Source organism: Patella vulgata, chromosome 6 (genome assembly GCF_932274485.2).
Source record: "Patella vulgata chromosome 6, xgPatVulg1.2, whole genome shotgun sequence".
NCBI classification, from domain to species: Eukaryota; Metazoa; Mollusca; class Gastropoda; family Patellidae; genus Patella; species Patella vulgata.
In genome coordinates this window covers 16,662,397-16,683,461 of record NC_065884.2, presented here as the reverse complement: position 1 = coordinate 16,683,461, position 21,065 = coordinate 16,662,397, and the positions used below count along the sequence as shown (strand labels likewise).

General features: G+C 34.6%; 2 protein-coding genes across 2 annotated transcripts; both read right to left on the bottom strand.

Annotated features, from left to right (window-relative positions):
• Positions 1-354: 354 nt before the first annotated feature.
• Positions 355-4,675, bottom strand: LOC126823654 (toll-like receptor 7). Its single transcript, XM_050552618.2, has 2 exons — positions 4,570-4,675; positions 355-4,111 (listed from the first exon to the last, which is right to left on the bottom strand). The coding sequence occupies exon 2, from the start codon at positions 4,103-4,105 to the stop codon at positions 1,913-1,915; it is 2,193 nt and encodes a 730-aa protein (XP_050408575.1). The 5' UTR covers positions 4,106-4,111; positions 4,570-4,675; the 3' UTR covers positions 355-1,912.
• Positions 4,676-5,493: 818 nt separating this feature from the next.
• LOC126823656 (toll-like receptor 7) lies at positions 5,494-7,810 on the bottom strand. The gene has a single exon (XM_050552620.1). It carries the CDS (start codon positions 7,793-7,795, stop codon positions 5,621-5,623), a length of 2,175 nt encoding a protein of 724 aa, XP_050408577.1. The 5' UTR covers positions 7,796-7,810; the 3' UTR covers positions 5,494-5,620.
• Between the last annotated feature and the right edge of the window lie 13,255 nt (positions 7,811-21,065).

Here is a 21,065-nt window from a genome sequence, read left to right as displayed (position 1 = left end):
TTCGTGATACAAGAATGTCTGCGCATTTACTTTCAGTGCAAATGACCTCATTTGACCTTTGACTTCGAATATCTCGAAAACGCCCCAACGGCGGACTGATTACTACTCGGCATTGTATTCTACGCAAAATTTTACTCTAGAAAAGTTGGGTCTGGTTTTGTGCCCATTTGACGGACACCCTTCCGCATTGAGCCTCCAGACTATTACAACGTATCCTGTTGATGTTCCTCTTGATAAGAAATAAGACTATTGTGATCGTTTTAACATTTATCAACTACAATTATTCGTATCATGGTCATAAAACTAGCTAAAGAAATAAGATCATATATTTTGATTACATAAGTTGTTTTATTTAGAAATAATTAAGATAACAATAGATATAGCGTAAAAATTAAAATCAAACCAAATCTTAATAATAGGTATATTAAATACAAATATATGACCAAATCATTAAATATCTAAAACAAATTTTTAACCATAATCTAGTAATTATATAAAATACAGGAAATGACAAACAAAGAAAGCGATAAAAAGTGACAGATTAATCTTAAACGAATCAAAATTAAATGGATTATAATGGCATTTGGAATCTATATACACAGTGAATATCCCTTTAAAGGAGCTAATATTTGGGACCTAGAAATTGACACAAATACGTCACAACGCATATAATAATGTAATATGAATGTAACGTAGTAGAAGGCTGTTCAGAGCCGATACAATTTACGTTACTAGAGTAACTACTAGAGTCCTAACCCAATAGAAAGTGTCAGCCCGTTTAAGCTACAAGCGGATACTTGAGCTTTCTGGCTACACTAGAGTTCTTCTAATTCAATATATATTTGTATAAGATTTGAAGTAAACTTTAAGGAAGTAAATTATGTTGTTAGTTCAAATATATCATCAAATTTCGCAGTTTATACACGGGGAGGTATTTTATAATAAAAATATTATCACCCAAGTAAGGAACCTTTATCACTCCCGTGTATAAGTCAACATATATTGCTACAGCGTTAGTTGAACTGCTTTGAAACTAATATATAACTTTTACAAACAATTCGTAAATACTTCCTGTATGGTGTCATGAATCACACATCACATTTCGCAGTTTAACATTTATCAACTACAATTATCCGTATCATAGTCGTAAAACTAGCGAGAGAGGGAGAGAGAGAGAGAAATGGGGTTTAACGTCCACTCGACACAAACTAGGTTATTTCGGGACTAACATATGGTTCAATTTTATTTCCATAATTCGGTTGCGCGTAGGGGTCTTTAGCAGTGGGAGGAAACCGGAGGACCCGGAGAAAACCCACGAGGTTGGACAGGCGACCCTACTCCTTGTCACGTACAACCGGGGAATCGAAACCACGCCAGTTGACTCAATGACAGACTTTATGATACAGCGCGCACGTACTAACCATTCAGCCATCCAACCCCCCAATTAGCTAAAGTAATAAGGTCATATATTTTTATTACATAAGTTGTTTTATTTAGAAATAATTTAGATAACAATAGATATACAGTAACAATCAAACCAAATCTTAATAATAGGTATATTAAATACAAATATATGACCAAATCATTAAATATCTAAAACAAATTATTAATACTTTAATCATTATCTAGTAATTATATAAAATACAGGAAATGAAAAACAAAGAAAGCGATAACATGTGACAGATTAATCTTAGACGATTCGAAATTAAATGGATTATAATGGCATTTGGAAACTATATATCCCTTTAACATACAAAATATAACATAGCAAGTAAATAGTCATATTTAAAAAAAAACACAGTGGAATACTGTAAAGGACACCCAAAGAAAAATACCTGACAAAAAGACCTTACATGCTAAGATAAAATTTTATATCTGACCATATTCTGATAATTTTTCTTACAGGTTTTTTTTAAGGTATTAGATCATCCATATTATTAATTGCAGTCGTTATCTTTAACCAGAATAATTCCACACTTTCTTCATCCCAGCCCCATTTAATATAATTATCAACAGCCAGTATTTTATGTATGGTTTTTGTTACATTCAGAATACCAAGTTCATTAAATACTACTACAATCATTAAATCACGCTTTTCATTGATATACTTATTATAGGCAAAACTAGCTTCAAATTCACAATAACCATCTTCAACATATTTATCAGATATAAATAACATGACTTTACGACTGGCATCCATATTGGATATTATTTGGTCAATCATATTTCCCTGTCCATCTCTTTGGGGGATATAAAGTCGCAGACCCATATCCTCCTCTAATCTAGGTACAAGGTCATTATATATTACGTCATCAAAATCTGCATCACAAGAACTAAGATATACATCATGATTATAATTCTCGCCACCATTTAAAAGTCTTTGGTAGCGAACGTGTTGAAATCGTGCCATGTACAATATATATCGTAGATACCATCGATAACGGTAAACAACAGAAATAGTTAAAACTAAGAGAAAAATTCCTGCCGATACAGATATAATAATTAAACGGGCCTGATATGTTATTGCGCATGTGTGTTCAGAAAGCCTGACCTGTAAGAGTTGCTTCCCATCGTAAACTGTCGGAGAACCGCAGATGTATTCTTTTGGAAAACGAATGAAACGTTTTCTGATGGGGCTTGTTTTTAGAAAATTGATGAACCAAAGTAATTCACAGGAGCAAGAAAACGGATTGTTAGAAAGATCAATGCCTTTCACTTGTTTAAGAAATTGAAGTGAAAATGTATTTGGTTTAACTGTGGTTATTTTATTTGAATTTATTTCTATATTTTTTAGAGATTTGAGATTATTGAAGTAGCCTTCCTTTATATTTATAATGTTATTACGGCCAAGCAATAATTTCTCTAATTTTTCAAGATATTTTGGAATAGAACTTGGAAGAACCTTTAGTTCGCCGTGAGCTAATGACAAAATTCTTAAATTACGCAGAGTACTGAATATTCCTTCGAACATTTGACTTGTAGTAAACCGGAAGTGGTTCGATGATACTATTAAAACTTCCAATTGTGTGCAGTATTTAAAAGCATCCTCATTGACGTGCTTTTGTCCATTGACAAAATATATGTCGTCGTCATATAGATAGAGTTTTTTCAGGGATGAACTATTAAAAGCAAATTCTTGTAAAGCCATATCTGGTCCATTGTATGAAATTGATACAAGTAAAAGCTTTGGTAAGTTTGAAAACGTGTTACTCTCTATCAATATAATACGGTTATTATCAATATAAAACTGTTTGAGGAATTTCATACAAGCGAGTAGTTCTGGCTTTATAGACTGTATGTTGTTATGGTCTAAACGCAAATAATTAAGATGTGGAAAATACGCCTTATCATTTACACAAAATGTTGGCAATTCAAAAAGTTGGTTAGAATTTAAATGTAATGACTTTAAAGTAGACGAAAAGTCACATGTAACCATTCTTAAAGAGGAGTTGAAGATTTCGATATTCTTCAGATGTTTTAAAGTTGACAATTTACTCTGATTATAATGTGGTATTTCAATACTCTGTAAGTGTAAATTGGAGATCTTTGAATCTGTCATACTATTGTCCAAATCAAGATCCCAAGGTTTATCTAAGTGTATAAATTCTAAAAAAATATGATTTAAATATTTTGTTATGCCGGACAAACAATCCATTAGTTCATTACTTGAAATGGTATTATATCTTATAAGTAAAAATCGTAAAAATTTCAGAACATTAAATGCATTTCGTGTGCAGTTTTGTATTGAACTATTCCTTAAAACCAAAATTTTCAGTTGAAACTCGGTAACGTTAGTAAAAGTTTCATTATCTATAAACGGTAGATAATTACCAGTAAAATTAAGCTGTGTTATGTTTTGTTCAAATCTGGGAATATAAGTCAGTTGATGTCCATTGTTTAAACAGAGTGCTTGGTATCCTTTGCACTGGCACATATTGTCTCCACATCTAGTCCAATTTTGTTTCTTTGGGGATTCAATAAAATCCCCTAATCCATCTTCTGATTTCTCCTTCAAGTTGATATCTATTTCCTTATCATAGTTTAATGCGATGATATCCGTAGGATATAAGACCAGTAACAGAAACATCCACTTTAAAGTTGCCATCAGTATCTGTAAAGACATAAATACCAATATAATAGAATTCTGGAAATATCATCAATGGTTTTACGAACAAGCGGATACTTGAGCTTTCTGTCTTTACTAGAGTCCTAACCCAATAGAAAGTGTCATCCCTTTTAAGCTACAAGCGGATACTTGAGCTTTCTGGCTACACTAGAGTTCTAATTCAATATATATTTGTATATGATTTGAAGTAAACTTTAAGTAAGTAAATTATGTTGTTAGTTCAAATATATCATCAAATTTCACAGTTTCAAGTAAGGAACCTTTATCACTCCCGTGTATAAGTCAACATATTTTGCAACGGTGTTGGTTGAACTGCTTTGAAACTAATATATAACTTTTACAAACAATTCGTAAATACTTCCTGTATGGCGTCAAGAATCACACATCACATTTCGCAGTTTCTACACGGAAGGGCCTTTTTTGATAATAAGCATAATACTCACCTAAGCAAGGAAGACTATATCACTCACATGTGTATATAAAGCAACATATTTTGCAACAGTGTTGGTTGAACTGCTTTGAAACTAATAAATAGAACGACGAATCATATAATACTATAAAAGAAAAATGATTGTGAATCTACCGTCATACAGGAAACTGTCTGTTAATATTATCTTACAACGTATCGCGGGCATCCTGTTGATGTTCCTCTTGATAAGAAATAAGACTATTGTGATCGTTTTAACATTTATCAACTACAATTATTCGTATCATAGTCGTAAAACTAGCGAGAGAAGGAGAGAGAGAGAGAAATGGGGTTTAACGTCCACTCGATACAAACTAGTTCATTTCGGGACTAACATATGGTTCAATTTTATTTCCATATTTCGGTTGCGCGTAGGTGTCTTTAGCAGTGGGAGGAAACCGGAGGACCCGGAGAAAACCCACGAGGTTGGACAGGCGACCCTACTCCTTGTCACGTACAACCGGGGAATCGAAACCACGCCAGTTGACTCAATGACAGACTTTATGATACAGCGCGCGCGTACTATCCATTCAGCCATCCACCCCACCCCCCAACCAGCTAAAGAAATAAGGTCATATATTTTGATTACATAAGTTGTTTTATTTAGAAATAATTAAGATAACAATAGATATACAGTAAAAATTACAATCAAACCAAATCTTAATAATAGGTATATATTGAATACAAATATATGACCAAATCATTAAATATCTAAAACAAATTAATAATACTTTAATCATAATCTAGTAATTATATAAAATACAGGAAATGACAAACAAAGAAAGCGATAAAAAGGGACAGATAATATTAAACGAATCGAAATTAAATGGATTATAATGACATTTACACAGTGAATATCCCTTTAACATACAAAATATAACATAGCAAGTAAATAGTCATATTTAAAAAAAAACACAATAGAATACTGTAAAGGACACTCGACGAAAAATACCTTATAAAAAGACCTTACATACTAAGTTAAATTTTATATCTGACCATATTCTGATAATTTTTCTTACAGGTTTTTTTTAAGGTATTAGATCATCCATATTATTAATTGCAGTCGTTATCTTTAACCAGAATAATTCCACACTTTCTTCATCCCAGCCCCATTTAATATAATTATCAACAGCCAGTATTTTATGTATGGTTTTTGTTACATTCAGAATACCAAGTTCATTAAATACTACTACAATCATTAAATCACGCTTTTCATTGATATACTTATTATAGGCAAAACTAGCTTCAAATTCACAATAACCATCTTCAACATATTTATCAGATATAAATAACATGACTTTACGACTGGCATCCATATTGGATATTATTTGGTCAATCATATTTCCCTGTCCATCTCTTTGGGGGATATAAAGTCGCAGACCCATATCCTCCTCTAATCTAGGTACAAGGTCATTATATATTACGTCATCAAAATCTGCATCACAAGAACTAAGATATACATCATGATTATAATTCTCGCCACCATTTAAAAGTCTTTGGTAGCGAACGTGTTGAAATCGTGCCATGTACAATATATATCGTAGATACCATCGATAACGGTAAACAACAGAAATAGTTAAAACTAAGAGAAAAATTCCTGCCGATACAGATATAATAATTAAACGGGCCTGATATGTTATTGCGCATGTGTGTTCAGAAAGCCTGACCTGTAAGAGTTGCTTCCCATCGTAAACTGTCGGAGAACCGCAGATGTATTCTTTTGGAAAACGAATGAAACGTTTTCTGATGGGGCTTGTTTTTAGAAAATTGATGAACCAAAGTAATTCACAGGAGCAAGAAAACGGATTGTTAGAAAGATCAATGCCTTTCACTTGTTTAAGAAATTGAAGTGAAAATGTATTTGGTTTAACTGTGGTTATTTTATTTGAATTTATTTCTATATTTTTTAGAGATTTGAGATTATTGAAGTAGCCTTCCTTTATATTTATAATGTTATTACGGCCAAGCAATAATTTCTCTAATTTTTCAAGATATTTTGGAATAGAACTTGGAAGAACCTTTAGTTCGCCGTGAGCTAATGACAAAATTCTTAAATTACGCAGAGTACTGAATATTCCTTCGAACATTTGACTTGTAGTAAACCGGAAGTGGTTCGATGATACTATTAAAACTTCCAATTGTGTGCAGTATTTAAAAGCATCCTCATTGACGTGCTTTTGTCCATTGACAAAATATATGTCGTCGTCATATAGATAGAGTTTTTTCAGGGATGAACTATTAAAAGCAAATTCTTGTAAAGCCATATCTGGTCCATTGTATGAAATTGATACAAGTAAAAGCTTTGGTAAGTTTGAAAACGTGTTACTCTCTATCAATATAATACGGTTATTATCAATATAAAACTGTTTGAGGAATTTCATACAAGCGAGTAGTTCTGGCTTTATAGACTGTATGTTGTTATGGTCTAAACGCAAATAATTAAGATGTGGAAAATACGCCTTATCATTTACACAAAATGTTGGCAATTCAAAAAGTTGGTTAGAATTTAAATGTAATGACTTTAAAGTAGACGAAAAGTCACATGTAACCATTCTTAAAGAGGAGTTGAAGATTTCGATATTCTTCAGATGTTTTAAAGTTGACAATTTACTCTGATTATAATGTGGTATTTCAATACTCTGTAAGTGTAAATTGGAGATCTTTGAATCTGTCATACTATTGTCCAAATCAAGATCCCAAGGTTTATCTAAGTGTATAAATTCTAAAAAAATATGATTTAAATATTTTGTTATGCCGGACAAACAATCCATTAGTTCATTACTTGAAATGGTATTATATCTTATAAGTAAAGATCGTAAAAATTTCAGAACATTAAATGCATTTCGTGTGCAGTTTTGTATTGAACTATTCCTTAAAACCAAAATTTTCAGTTGAAACTCGGTAACGTTAGTAAAAGTTTCATTATCTATAAACGGTAGATAATTACCAGTAAAATTAAGCTGTGTTATGTTTTGTTCAAATCTGGGAATATAAGTCAGTTGATGTCCATTGTTTAAACAGAGTGCTTGGTATCCTTTGCACTGGCACATATTGTCTCCACATCTAGTCCAATTTTGTTTCTTTGGGGATTCAATAAAATCCCCTAATCCATCTTCTGATTTCTCCTTCAAGTTGATATCTATTTCCTTATCATAGTTTAATGCGATGATATCCGTAGGATATAAGACCAGTAACAGAAACATCCACTTTAAAGTTGCCATCAGTATCTGTAAAGACATAAATACCAATATAATAGAATTCTGGAAATATCATCAATGGTTTTACGAACAAGCGGATACTTGAGCTTTCTGTCTTTACTAGAGTCCTAACCCAATAGAAAGTGTCAGCCCTTTTAAGCTACAAGCGGATACTTGAGCTTTCTGGCTACACTAGAGTTCTAATTCAATATATATATTTGTATATGATTTGAAGTAAACTTTAAGTAAGTAAATTATGTTGTTAGTTCAAATATATCATCAAATTTCACAGTTTCAAGTAAGGAACCTTTATCACTCCCGTGTATAAGTCAACATATTTTGCAACGGTGTTGGTTGAACTGCTTTGAAACTAATATAGAACTTTTACAAACAATTCGTTAATACTTTCTGTATGGCGTCATGAATCACACATCTCATTTCGCAGTTTCGACACGGAAGGGCCTTTTTTATAATAAGCATAACACTCACCTAAGGAAGGAAATCTATATCACTCACATGTGTATATAAGCCACATATTTTGCAACAGTGTTGGTTGAACTGCTTTGAAACTAATAAATAAAACCTTTACAAAAAATTCGTAAATATTTCCTTATGGCATTACGAATCCCACATCTACGGTGGTTGATAAGAGACATAAAAAAAATAATTTTCATTTATTTATTTTTTTCAATTTCCACCCAAGTCAATTTTAATATCACTCACATGTGTATATAAGCCACATAACAGTGTTGGTTGAACTGCTTTGAAACTAATAAATATAACCTTTACAAAAAATTCGTAAATATTTCCTTATGGCATTACGAATCACACATCTACGGTGGTTGATAAGAGACATAAAAAAAAATAATTTTCATTTATTTATTTTTTTCAATTTCCACCCAAGTCAATTTTAATATAATTTGTTTTTTGTCATTTTCACCCAAGTGATTTTTAATATAATTTGTTTTTCTTAATTTTCACCCCAGTCAATTTTAATACAAATTATTTTCGATAATTTTCACCCCAATTTTTATTTTCACAAGAGTAATTTTCAATATAATTTGGTTTTTCTAATTTTCACACAAGTCATTTTTAATTTAATTTATTTTCTCGAATTTTTACCCGAGAAAATGTTAATTCCCACCCGAACCATTTTTTTTATTTATTTCGTAATATTCACCTGAGTAATTAATAATTATCACCCGAGTGAGTTATAATTACCAGCCAAGTAAATTTGAATATAATTTCATTCTGTTGAATTCCCTCCCAGCGCTGGAGTTCGGGTGTTCGATCCCTGCATTGGCCGAGAAAGTTCATCCAGATGTTCCGGCGTGGTTTCCCCTTGTCAGTGATGCAGGGCGGAGGGCCTGACAAGGACATCTGTCTAGTCGTTCGGATGGGACGAAAAACCGAGGTCCCGTGTACACATTGGCGTGCACGTAAAAGATCCCTTGGCAGTTGGAATTCGATATAAGAGTAGGCCGTAGCGCCGCTACCCGGGCAAAATTTCCCTCATAGCACACTGTATGGCATATGCCCGTCTTCATTAGCCCAGTTTAGGAGCAGAGCAGTAGGAAATTAAACCTCATTTCATTTCCTCCCAGCGCGTGTTGTCATCTTATATAGCATCGTTTCCGAAATGGTAGTTTTCACCTGCTTTCGTTGTTGACTCAAACCATGCAATGGTGCAGTTTTCTCGGACTCGTGCCCTTTTCGTAGACATGCACTTTTCAATCATTTATGCTAGCTTCCCACTATCAGGATTCGTGCTGCGATTGAAATTCGTGGTTTTAATCGTGGTGATCCTATCAGGTCTTATCATATATTTAGGCCTTTCGTAGCAATCGTGTTGATCCTACCGAAACATATCTGAACATAATACCTGCATGTACCGTATCGTGGACTCAACAGAGACAATCCTATTGCAACGCTTCGTATAAAAGCGAGACCTCCGAATTAAGGACCGAAAGATGCACTTCGAAACTCCGCGAAAGATATGCGTATTATTCAGTACATAATGTGTTTATTAAATGTTTCAATCTTCAGGCCTGGTTTCTCCTTGTTCGGCACAGCAGCGTCTTCGATGATGGAAAGAATCGTTTGTAAAATGATTCGCAAACTGATCAATCACGATAGCGAAGTCAGTTGTCTGAGTCAATTCACGTTCAGACGCCCTTCTTGATCAACCTTAACATGCTGAAGATCCGTCAGCTTGGATAAGGACTATCGAAATGATTTGAGATGATAAAAAGAGTATCTCTGAGCTGGATAGTCTTTCCGAGCACAATTCATTATAAAATGCCGTGAAAGAGGAGTTAGCTTTCTCATTATATAGCAGATCCCTCTCTCTCTCTCTCTCTCTCTCTCTCTCTCTCTCTCTCTCTCGACGTCGCTAGTATACAATTGGACAAAGTGTCGGATCCCCGTTTCGTTGTTATGGCTTGGAATCAAACACGAAAAATTTGTTACAAGATCATGTAAGTCAGCGAAAGGATCACCGAAACAACTGATTACTCTGTCCCAAATTTTGAAATAAACAATTGTATTTGAAGAGATCATTTATTTCTTGTGGTTCATCATCAGCGCCTTCATCATGGGATCGCTTCTGTCTCCTGTTTCTCGCTTCACCCCAAAACAGAAGCATGAGCAAGAAAATGATCGAGGGGCTGTTCCGGGACTATCTCTCCCTCTTGGGTTTCTCCTGTATAGGTTCCGCATAGGCATGGAAGGGGGGAGGGGGCGGTACTACAATGGCATGCGCAGATATAGCGACCCTAGTCAATCATATCAATGATGGTAAATGGTTTTAATAGGCCAAGTTAAAATGCAAGTTTTAAAAGTAGTACATGTAATAAAACAATAGCTGTATCTATGACCCGGTTCCTTGTGCATCTGTGGACTGGTTACCACAGATGGGCGAGTGGACATTGAACTAGGGCTATAACGCCTACCAAAGCGAAGGATGGACCCCTATAAGAGCAGATGTGTTGTCTAGTGTGCAGCCCTGTTTATGACATATTTGTTTATTAGACAACTGTGCACAGTGAGTAATATAGTGTAATATTGTGTTAATATTAATATAACTCTCTGCTGTATGCTAGATATTCCTAAAAATTTTAAACAACATGTTGTTTAAAATATATCTTTCAACAAGGAATAGTTTTGTTCTCAGTCCCCAATTTTTGTTTCCATATTGTAGGACAATATATAGAAAGCATTGTATTAAGTAATTAGTACCAAAGAGTATTGCTACAATAATCCGCGAATTGAGAATTAAAGTTATTGGCTTAAAGTTTATATAATTTATTCCCGCTATGATTTTTTTTGTAACAGAAATGAAATGGGGTTTAACGTCCTACTGTTCTGCTCCTATACTGGGCTAATGAAGACAGGCATACGCCATACAGTGTACTATGAGGGAAATTTTGCCCGGGCAGCGGCACTATCGCCTACTCTTATTTCGAATTCCAACTGCCAAGGGATCTTTTACGTGCATTCCAATGTATACACGGGACCTTGGTTTTTCGTCTCATCCCAAGAACTAGACAGCTGTCCTTGTCAGGCCCTCCGTTCTGCATCACTGACAAGGGGGAACCACGCCGGAAAATCTGGATGAACTTTCTCGGCCAATGCAGGGACCAAACACCCGACCTCCAGGCTAGCGAGTCAGCGTCTTACCCACTTAGTTTTTGTAACAGGGTTGTTATTGAGATTTCATGATGACCAATCTAAACACATACAGGAAGATGATGTACTAACGTGTCATGTTTCAGGATGACACAGACAGAAGCTGAATCGGCGCGAATGACAGTATACAACGAGAGGGAGAGGGAGAGAGAGAAAGGCGTGGATGGTGTGTGTGTGTGTGTGGGGGGGGCTTAACATCTACTCGGCACAAACTTGGTCATTTGGGGACTAACATATGTTTCAGTTTGAGTTCAATAATTTGTTTGTGTGTTAGGTATTTTAGCAGTGCGAGGAAACCGGAGGACCCGGAACAAAGCGCACAAGGCTCGACAAGCGATCCTACTCCTTGTCACGTACAAGCGAGGAATCTAAAGCGCGCCACTTGAGTTAATGACATACCTACTGCTCCAACGCGCACGCGTTTACCACCAACCACCACCCCCGGTCAAGAGATAAATCAAGATAAAGGGCAACCAAGTAAAAAAATCTTACATTTGGATTTATGGCTTTGTTTTATTTATAATTGTTATTAGATACAAATATATAATTAATTATTTTTAACGTTGTACCAATCGATAATTGGTTTCATCATAATATTAATAACTCTCTCTAATAAAATACAATAAGCATTCTATAAAAAAATAATGATCAAAGGATTGCGTGCAAATAGGCCCAGACATTAGTTTTATCTCGAAAAAAAAGACAGCCATAGACAGCAATCAACTTTATCTGAAAGGAAACATTGCGGCCTCTAGTGAGCGTCTAATAAGCCATATAACGCTATTGCTGTTATTGGGCCATAAATACAGAGCAAAATTGGAGAATCCAATACCGATCGTCGTCTACGCATACGAACCATTTTCCTAATGTTTGAAAAGAGTCTGTCCAAAAGTATGGCCTCTAGAGAGCGGATATGCAAAATTACGCTCATTAAAGGGTCACAACTCAGGCACGAAAATACAGTTTGAGCCTAAATTCAACCCCAATGGTCGTATAACAATCTAGTAATGGGCTATCGAACCAACATTTATAATTAATATCGATAATAAATATTCGATAAGGCAATCCAATAACAACATATTTGAAGGAAAATTGGTCAATTCATTACTCAATCATGAACCATATTATTTACATGTATAATCATATCTACAGTAAATCCAAGCCAACAGTGAGGCTGATGTCCCCCGCCGAAATCCCCAAATAAATAGATGACACATATTAATTAATCGCACATCTATTTTTTTCAAAAGTATCGAGCAATCAAACTGATTATCAACTATACACTAAGTTTCATCACTCTCTATCAGATAGAATCAAAGTTACCTTGTCCCAAAGCATCGACCAAGGAAATTGCTTATCTCTGCTTAGCTTTAGCTCGATATGTTAATCATTGAATTCGGTCAAGACGAACATCAACATCAAGTTAGAAGCAGAGTTGTTATGTTCCAAAGTCTTGACCAATCAAAATGCTTATTGCTCCTTAGCCTAAGCAGACAATTCTCATCATCGAACTTAGGCAAGGTATTGATGTAATGAAACTATACACCAAGTTTCATCACTCTCACTTAATTAGAACTAAAGTTATCATGTCCCAAAGCATCAACCAATCAAATTGCTTATCTCTACTTACCATAAGAAGAAAATGCTCATCTTCGAACTCCATCAAGGCATTGACCTAATAAACACCTACACCATGTTTGAACATTCTAGGTCAATTACAAAGAGAGTTATTGGTCCCAAAAGGTGTGACGGACAGACGGACGGACGGACAGACGAACCTATTTTAATAGTCCCCTGCTTTCTTCGAAAGGCGGGGGACAATAAACATATACATATTCTTTACAAGTATATGGTGTGATTCCTATCAAAAAACCCTAGAAGCATTTGCATATAATAACAGGTTCGGGTATTTTCATGTCTGACACCATTTGGGCTGTATTTACGTAACATAAAAGTTCAAACGATATGTCCTTTGAGTTCAGTTATGTTCATATCTGACAACACTTTCCTTTTGTTGACTTTAAGGTATTAGATCATCCATGTTATTAAGAGCAGTAGTTATCTTTAACCAGAATAATTCAAGACTTTCTTCATCCCAGCCCCATTTAATATAATTATCAACAGATAGTATTGCATGTATGGTTTTTGTTACGTTCTTGGCCCGAAGTTCACTCAATACTACTGCAATCATTAAATCACGTCTTTCATTAATAGTTTTATTATAGGCAAAACTAGCTTCAAATTCACAATAACCATCTTCAACATATTTATCAGATATAAATAATATGACTTTACGACTGGCATCCATATTGGATATGTTTTGATCAATTTTATTTCCCTGTCCATCTCTTTGAGGGATATAAAGCCGCAGTCCCATATCCTCCTCCAATTTAGGTACTAGTTCGCCATATATTACGTCATCAAAATCCGTATCACAAGAACTGAGATATGTATCGTATTTGTAATTTACGTCAACATTTGAAAGGATTTGGGAGCGCATGCGTTGAAATCGTGCCCTGTATAATATATATCGCAAATACCATCGATAACGGTAAACAACAGAAGTAGTTAAAAGCAAGAGAAGAATTCCTGTCGATACAGATATAATAATTACACGAACCTGTTTCGTTACTGCGCATGTACGTTTAGAAATATTGACGTTTATAAGTTGCTTCCCTTGTAAAATTGTTGGTGAATAACAAGTGTACGCCTTTGGAAAATGAACAAACTTTTTAAGGCTCATTTTCATAAACTTGATAAACCAAAGTAGTTCACAGTAACAAGAAAATGGATTTCTAGAAAGATCAATCACTTTCATATTTATAAGGAATTTTAACGAAAATGTGTTCTTTCCTATATTTGTTATTTTGTTTCTACGGAGGTCAACATTGTGAAGGGAATTCAGATTTTTGAAATAAGTTTCAGGTATGGAAATAATGCTATTACGATCAATGTATAATATCTCCAATTTATTCAGATATTGTGGAATAAAACGTGGAAGGTAACGAAGTCCGCAATTAGATATCGATAACGATTTTAAATTAACCAAAGTACTAAATAATTTATCAAACATGTCGTCAGTAGTATGACTGAAGTCGTTTGATGGCAATCTTAGAATTTCCAATTGGTTACAATATCTGAATTTATTTAAATGTACATGCTTACAAGTCGTCGTCTTCCAGGTAGAGTTGTCTTATTGACGAACTGTTGAAGGCGAATGCTTTCAAATGTAACGCTCTTTCAGTGTAATTGACACAATATGGAGTTTTGGTAAGTTTGAAAAAGTGTTGCTATTTATCTTTATAATCGGGTTATCGTCAATCGAAAAGGAATAGAGGGATTTCATACAAGCGATTTGTTCGGCAGGAATACTACAAATTGTGTTATGATCTAATTGCAAATTTTGCAGATTTGTAAAAAAACGCACTGCCGTTTACACAGAATGTTGGAAAATCTCTTATTTGGTTATATTCTAAAGATAAATACGTTATTGTAAACGAATGCTGAAATTTAACGGAGCGGATAAGGTTATCGGTAATAAACATTTTTGTTATTTGCTTTAAAGCTAAAAACACAGACTGATCAAACTCCCCCATGTTAATATTTCGTATTTCAAGTTCAATGATCATGGAATTTTCCATACTGCTGGAAAAATTAAGCTCGGAAGGTTTTATGTGTTTTAAGTAAGCTAATTGAAGATATTTTAAACCTCTTGATACCCCCGACAAACATTTCAATAATTCGGCCGCAGAAATGATATCATTTCTTATAATTAAAGCTCGTAAATATCTCAGCCCTGTAAGGGTGATGTGGAACAATTCTGTAGTGAATTATTCTGCAATTGTAGAAAACCCAGCTTAAATTTAGTAATATTAACAAACGTTTTGTTATCTATACTTGCTAAATAATTGCCAGTGAAATTCAGATGTACTATCTTTTGGTTGAATCGTGGAATATAATTCAGTCGATGTCCTTGATTTACACAGATGGCTTGTCCTATTTCATTACACTTACACATGTTGTCTCCACATACTGTCCATTTATGTTTCTTCTTAGATACGATCGAGTCCACCAATCCATCATTCACCGGGTCTTGCAAGTAGACATGTCTTTCGTCATCCTCACCATAGGTAAACCTGCTGGTATTAACAGGGTACAAAGCGAGTAACAGGAAAACACAAGTCTTCATCACTATCTGTAAGGACATAATTAAAGTTAGGGTTCGGCAATTAAACGGCCAATACGCTTGAATAAAAGTTGAAATCGCTTGTCATCTCCATTTTTCGAAATGCCGTATATGATAAATGCGATTTCCAAATGCACGCTGTTGTAACAGATTGTTTATTTAAATTCTTGAGGAAGGTCACGAAGTCTGACTTTTAATAACCCCAATCATGACCAAGCACTTAACTTAATAGCGACACATAACAAAAAAAGGCGTATCATTGTCATATTAAAGGAAAATATTCTGATTAAAAATGTAAAATCATTGTAGTCAAAATGGTAAAATTGGCCACATTCAGCATTTTAACTTGTAAATATCACATAGCATAATATCACTATAATGTGACCCGTGTGGGCAAAATGCGCAAAGTCTAATAATCACCTACAGATAAAACAAGTGAAAATATTGATTTTGATCGAAATTGAGATTTTCACAAAGGTGAGTCTATAAATATATACTCCCAAAAGATCAAAATAGCACCAAAACATTATTTTTAAAACACCTTTGTTTGGACATTTTGTAAGAGTTCAGTATTCTTATGTGAGGACGTGAAAATAACAATAACCCAATTTTCAAAATTTCCTCATTGCGACTCAATTGAAATTCGCCAGCACGTGTCGCATACTAGTATCAAAACAAATCACCAATGTAAAAATCAAGTTATGTTGGGTTTTTCTTTCCACTTTCTACTTTTCGCCTTTGCAAATTCATTGTAACCTTTTCCACTTTGCATCTCTATTGAATTTTGAACTATATAAAATTTTCCAATCGAGCAGACAGAGGGTGTGGTTCAGCCCAAGTCGACGTCATTATCGTTTCGGCTAAAATTAATGCTAAAATTGGATTATTCACAACTCCTAAGAAATAAATTTGTTGTCATTTCGGACAATTTTCTGTTTAATGAATTATATCATCGAAACTGGGGGCTGGCTCATTGTCTTAATAAACGGACGAATCTTTGGCAGAACATCGGTATGAATGTGTGAGCGGATGGCTGGCATTATATCTGAATTAAGTGTAACAACAAAAGTATGTAAGTATATAACGTTGCCAATATTATTTCAAAATAAATATGTCAGCAGTTCAAAATACGTATTTTACTTATACAATTTCGAATAAAGTATAGGTTCTAATGTGCTAAGTTCTATTATGCATTTGTCTATAATGCAAGATGCAGAATGGAGAGGTAATGTGAAAAATTTCTATTATGGCGTATTTTGTATTATTGAAAGGTGTATTATATATCGTAACACTGTGACATTGGTATTGTGGAGCAATGGAAATTGTAAAACTAAAATACGCCTTTTGAAACCCTGACATATGCATTTTGCACCGTGAACAATGAAATAATAATATGATTTCGCCCTCAATATTCAAGATCTGTAATTTGTTTCCCAGAATGATTTAATTTACCTTTTCAACCGATCGTGATAAGGTATATAGTTGTGATCGCAACTCATACAGCAGAGTCTACGTATACAGTGTCAATATTAAAATCTGATGGATTATAATGGAACATAAACATTTGTTCTTTTCACGATAATTTGTGGTTAAATAATGCGAAAGTAAAAAAAGGTTAGATCAAATAACATACAAGCCGGACCCATTTAGGCCTATATGGAAATGCCTCCCCGACAAGACTCAAAATTAAAAAAGAAAAAAAGGCTGCCAGGCAGGATACGCCCACATTTTGCAAGAGATGGATAGAGAACAAGCTAAAAACTAAAAGGATTTTTTGTACAATCAGGGGCCATAATCCAGAAGGTTATGGTCTGAAATGCGCAAATATGAAAAGGGACTGAGAATTTTGGAATTAAAGATATGTTTTAAGTTTCATCAAAATTGGATAAAAATTGTAACCTCTAGAGGGTCCATAACCCTTGTATTACATACTTATACACAATTTGTTGGGCAGTTTCATTTCGATTTTCCCGAAATTCCAATTCAACCTTCATTATGGTGGAATGGTGATATATCTAAGCGGTTTTTAAAATCGGAAAAAAAAATTGTGACCTCTAGAGAATCCACAAGCTAAAAAATGCGATTTTTCGACCAATCAGTGGCCATAATCTAGGAAGTTACGTTCGGATATGTGTGATTATCAAACGAACCAAGATCTTTATGATAAAAACATATATTGAAAGTTTAATCCGAAACGGATAAAAACTGTGGCCTCTAGTGGGTCTACAACCTTAATATACCATATCCGAGATCTTTGGGGGAAAGACCTATATTTCAAGTTTCGTCAAAATCGGATTAAAATTGTGACCTGTAGAGTGTCCACAAACAAATTGTGGACGGACGCCGTCCGGACGGACAGGGGCGACGACAATATACGTCCACATGAAAATATGAGCGTATAAAAATCTAAATCATTGACAGTCGATGGAACCTCCCGGGTTCCTACCACGGCTAAAGATCCCTACGCGCAAGCGAATTATTAAAATAGAATTGAACCATATGTTAGTCCTGAAATGGCCTAGTTTGTGACAAGTTGACCTCAAATACAAGCAGTAAATATATTACCTATCAATCAAGTCACTTGACAAAGCGGCAAAAATAGATTATTGTTGCATTATTGGGCTCTTTTCTTGAGATTAACATGTTTTTAGAGGGATTTGAAGCAAACTTTAAATAAGTAAATTATGTTGTTAGTTCCAATATTTCATCAAATTTCGCAGTTTCTACACGTAAGGGCATTTTTTTTAACAGACATATACTCACCTAAGTAAGGAAACTCTTATCACTCACGTGCGTATATAAAGCAACATATTTTGCAACGGTCTTGGTTGAACTGCTTTAAAACTAATGTAGAACTTTTACAAACAATTCGTAAATATTTCCTGTATGGCGTCACGAATCACACATCATTAATGATGAGGAAGTTGCTATCGGAAAATTATTTTTCAGAATTAAAATAGCACACTGAAAGAAATCTTGTGTTTGATCTCAACAGACAGGAAGTACTACCGTCTTCGAGCGCTTTAATCACTCACCGCATATCCTTAAATAGCATTTATTAAAACGCAGATAAAACCCAAAATAAACTACCGTGACAATATTTCACTCTCTATAAATGACTTAAACTGTTTACAGTGAATAGAATCTTTAATTTGTAAGCGCTTCTTCCTTTCCTTCGAATCATGTGTAAAACAAGGGGATTTTTATACATCGAGCGTCCGTAGCGTAGCGGTCTTCAGTAACAAAGGGATGCGTGTGTATCCTTTTGTTATCCTCAGAATGTTAATAGGATTGTGTACTCATGTACGTTGTTATACCCCCATGGTACACCATCTATATAACGAACAGTATATTTTCGTTATAAGCTATTTGAAGAACTTATATAGGCTTAGCCTGTTGTTCAATCTTTTTTCAAATGAATAAAATACTGTTAAAACTAAAAATATACTCTTCAAAAACAGAAACGCGTAGCCTAGTTTTCTACATTTTTTTTTATTTGAACGGAATCGCTGTTTCCATAAATCTTATTTGTTTTTAATGTCATTATGTAAGGATAACAGAAATTCATTATTGGTTTTAATTATTGCCGGGATTTGTTTTCGCTTGATTGCACCAAGACGCATGAGGTTATCAACTTCGCACGCTTTTTGCATGAATCCCGGGGGATCACGTGGCTAAGTGGGTAAGACGCTGGCTCGCTAGCCTGGAGGTCGGGTGTTCGATCCCTGCATTGGCCAAGAAAGTTCATCCAGATTTTTCGGCGTGGTTCCCCCTTGTCAGTGATGCAGGACGGAGGGCCTGACAAGGACAGCTGTCTAGTCGTTCGGATGGGACGAAAAACTGAGGTCCCGTGTACAAATTGGTGTGCACGTAGAAGATCCCTTGGCAGTTGGAGTTCGATATAAGAATCGCCGCTGCCCGGGCAAAATTTCCCTCATAGCACACTGTATGGCGTATGCCCGTCTTCATTAGCCCAGTTTAGGAGCAAAACATCAGGACGTTAAACCTCATTTCATTTCATTTCATATAAATGTAGGGTCACTAATTGTGACTGGTAATACTTTTTTCATGGAATTTGTATTCGCTTGTTTGCACCAAGACACATGAGTGTATCAACTTCGTACGCTTTTTGCATGAATACCAAATCACAGGCATTTAAAATCCCGGGGTTCTCGGCACCAAATTTCACTATCGTTTTCAAGTCAGTCCTAACTAAGACCGTAGTTATTCTCAGCAGCAAAGAACTTTGTGATAAAAATTTATCGATCATTTGTACGTGGAAGCGATAAGCGAATACTTGTCGAAACTTCGTTTTATAATTATGTGTATAAAACAGTGAGTGTTTCCATGTAAATTGTGTTATTCTTTTTTTGCTGGGATATAACGAGTATATTTTATGCTTGTTTTATATTCTAGTGAAGCGTAAAATCTCGTAATTTTCTTAATTTATCGAATCAACTATTTAACACCACATTGGTACCTCTACAACCGTAACAAAGTTCGACAGACTTGCACACACTCGAGATGCGTCGTCACTGCATGCTCTCTGGCAAGTGCACTACTGTTTGCGACTACTGTCGCAATGTCAACGGACATGTCCATCCCCCAGACGATGCCAAAGTCAAGTTGCTATGAGCACACTATGCAAAAATGCAAGAGAGGAAACTACCCAAATACACACTGTACAACTGCCAGGTAGCCAAAGAAGATGAAGACGTCGTCCCTACCTTGCTTTGCCTATCTTGTATTTCGGTTGTGATAAGTGAAAAATTTTGTATAAAGTGTATTATATCGTATGTGACTGTGTTTCGTGAAAAGTAAATCTTCATTTATATTTATCAATAATATGATAAGTTGAATAGTTAATATGTCCATGTGTATGTCAGTACTCTCATATTAGGTGTGCTATTATGTCATTTATCAACAATACCAATACATGATTTATCTTGTATTTCTGTCGGACTGTTCTATTATTTAGCAAAGGCAAGATTGTCACAATAATTATTCTGTCCACCCAAGCATATGTTATTGTTTTAAGGTGTCTAACTAGATATGGCCGTCTTTGTTTTGGGAGGATACCATTAAATGTTATATAAATTAGACATTTTATTAACCTGATAAGACCATAATCAACTCTCGATGCCGTCGGATGCCTCCGATTTTAAGTAGATTAGAACGGTATGATGAAGCGGGGATAAGACACGAATGACCAGTAGGTAGTTACGATCAATGCACACATCTTGTTAAAACTACAACTTTGCTCAAAATAAAGTAATGAATTTTTCAATATATTCATTTTGCATTATCTATTTTTGAAATAATATAGTATCTATATCTTACATAATGTTCCTTTAATGAAAATAATTTATCAAGTTATGTGTCCTTGTTATTTAAATTCACCAA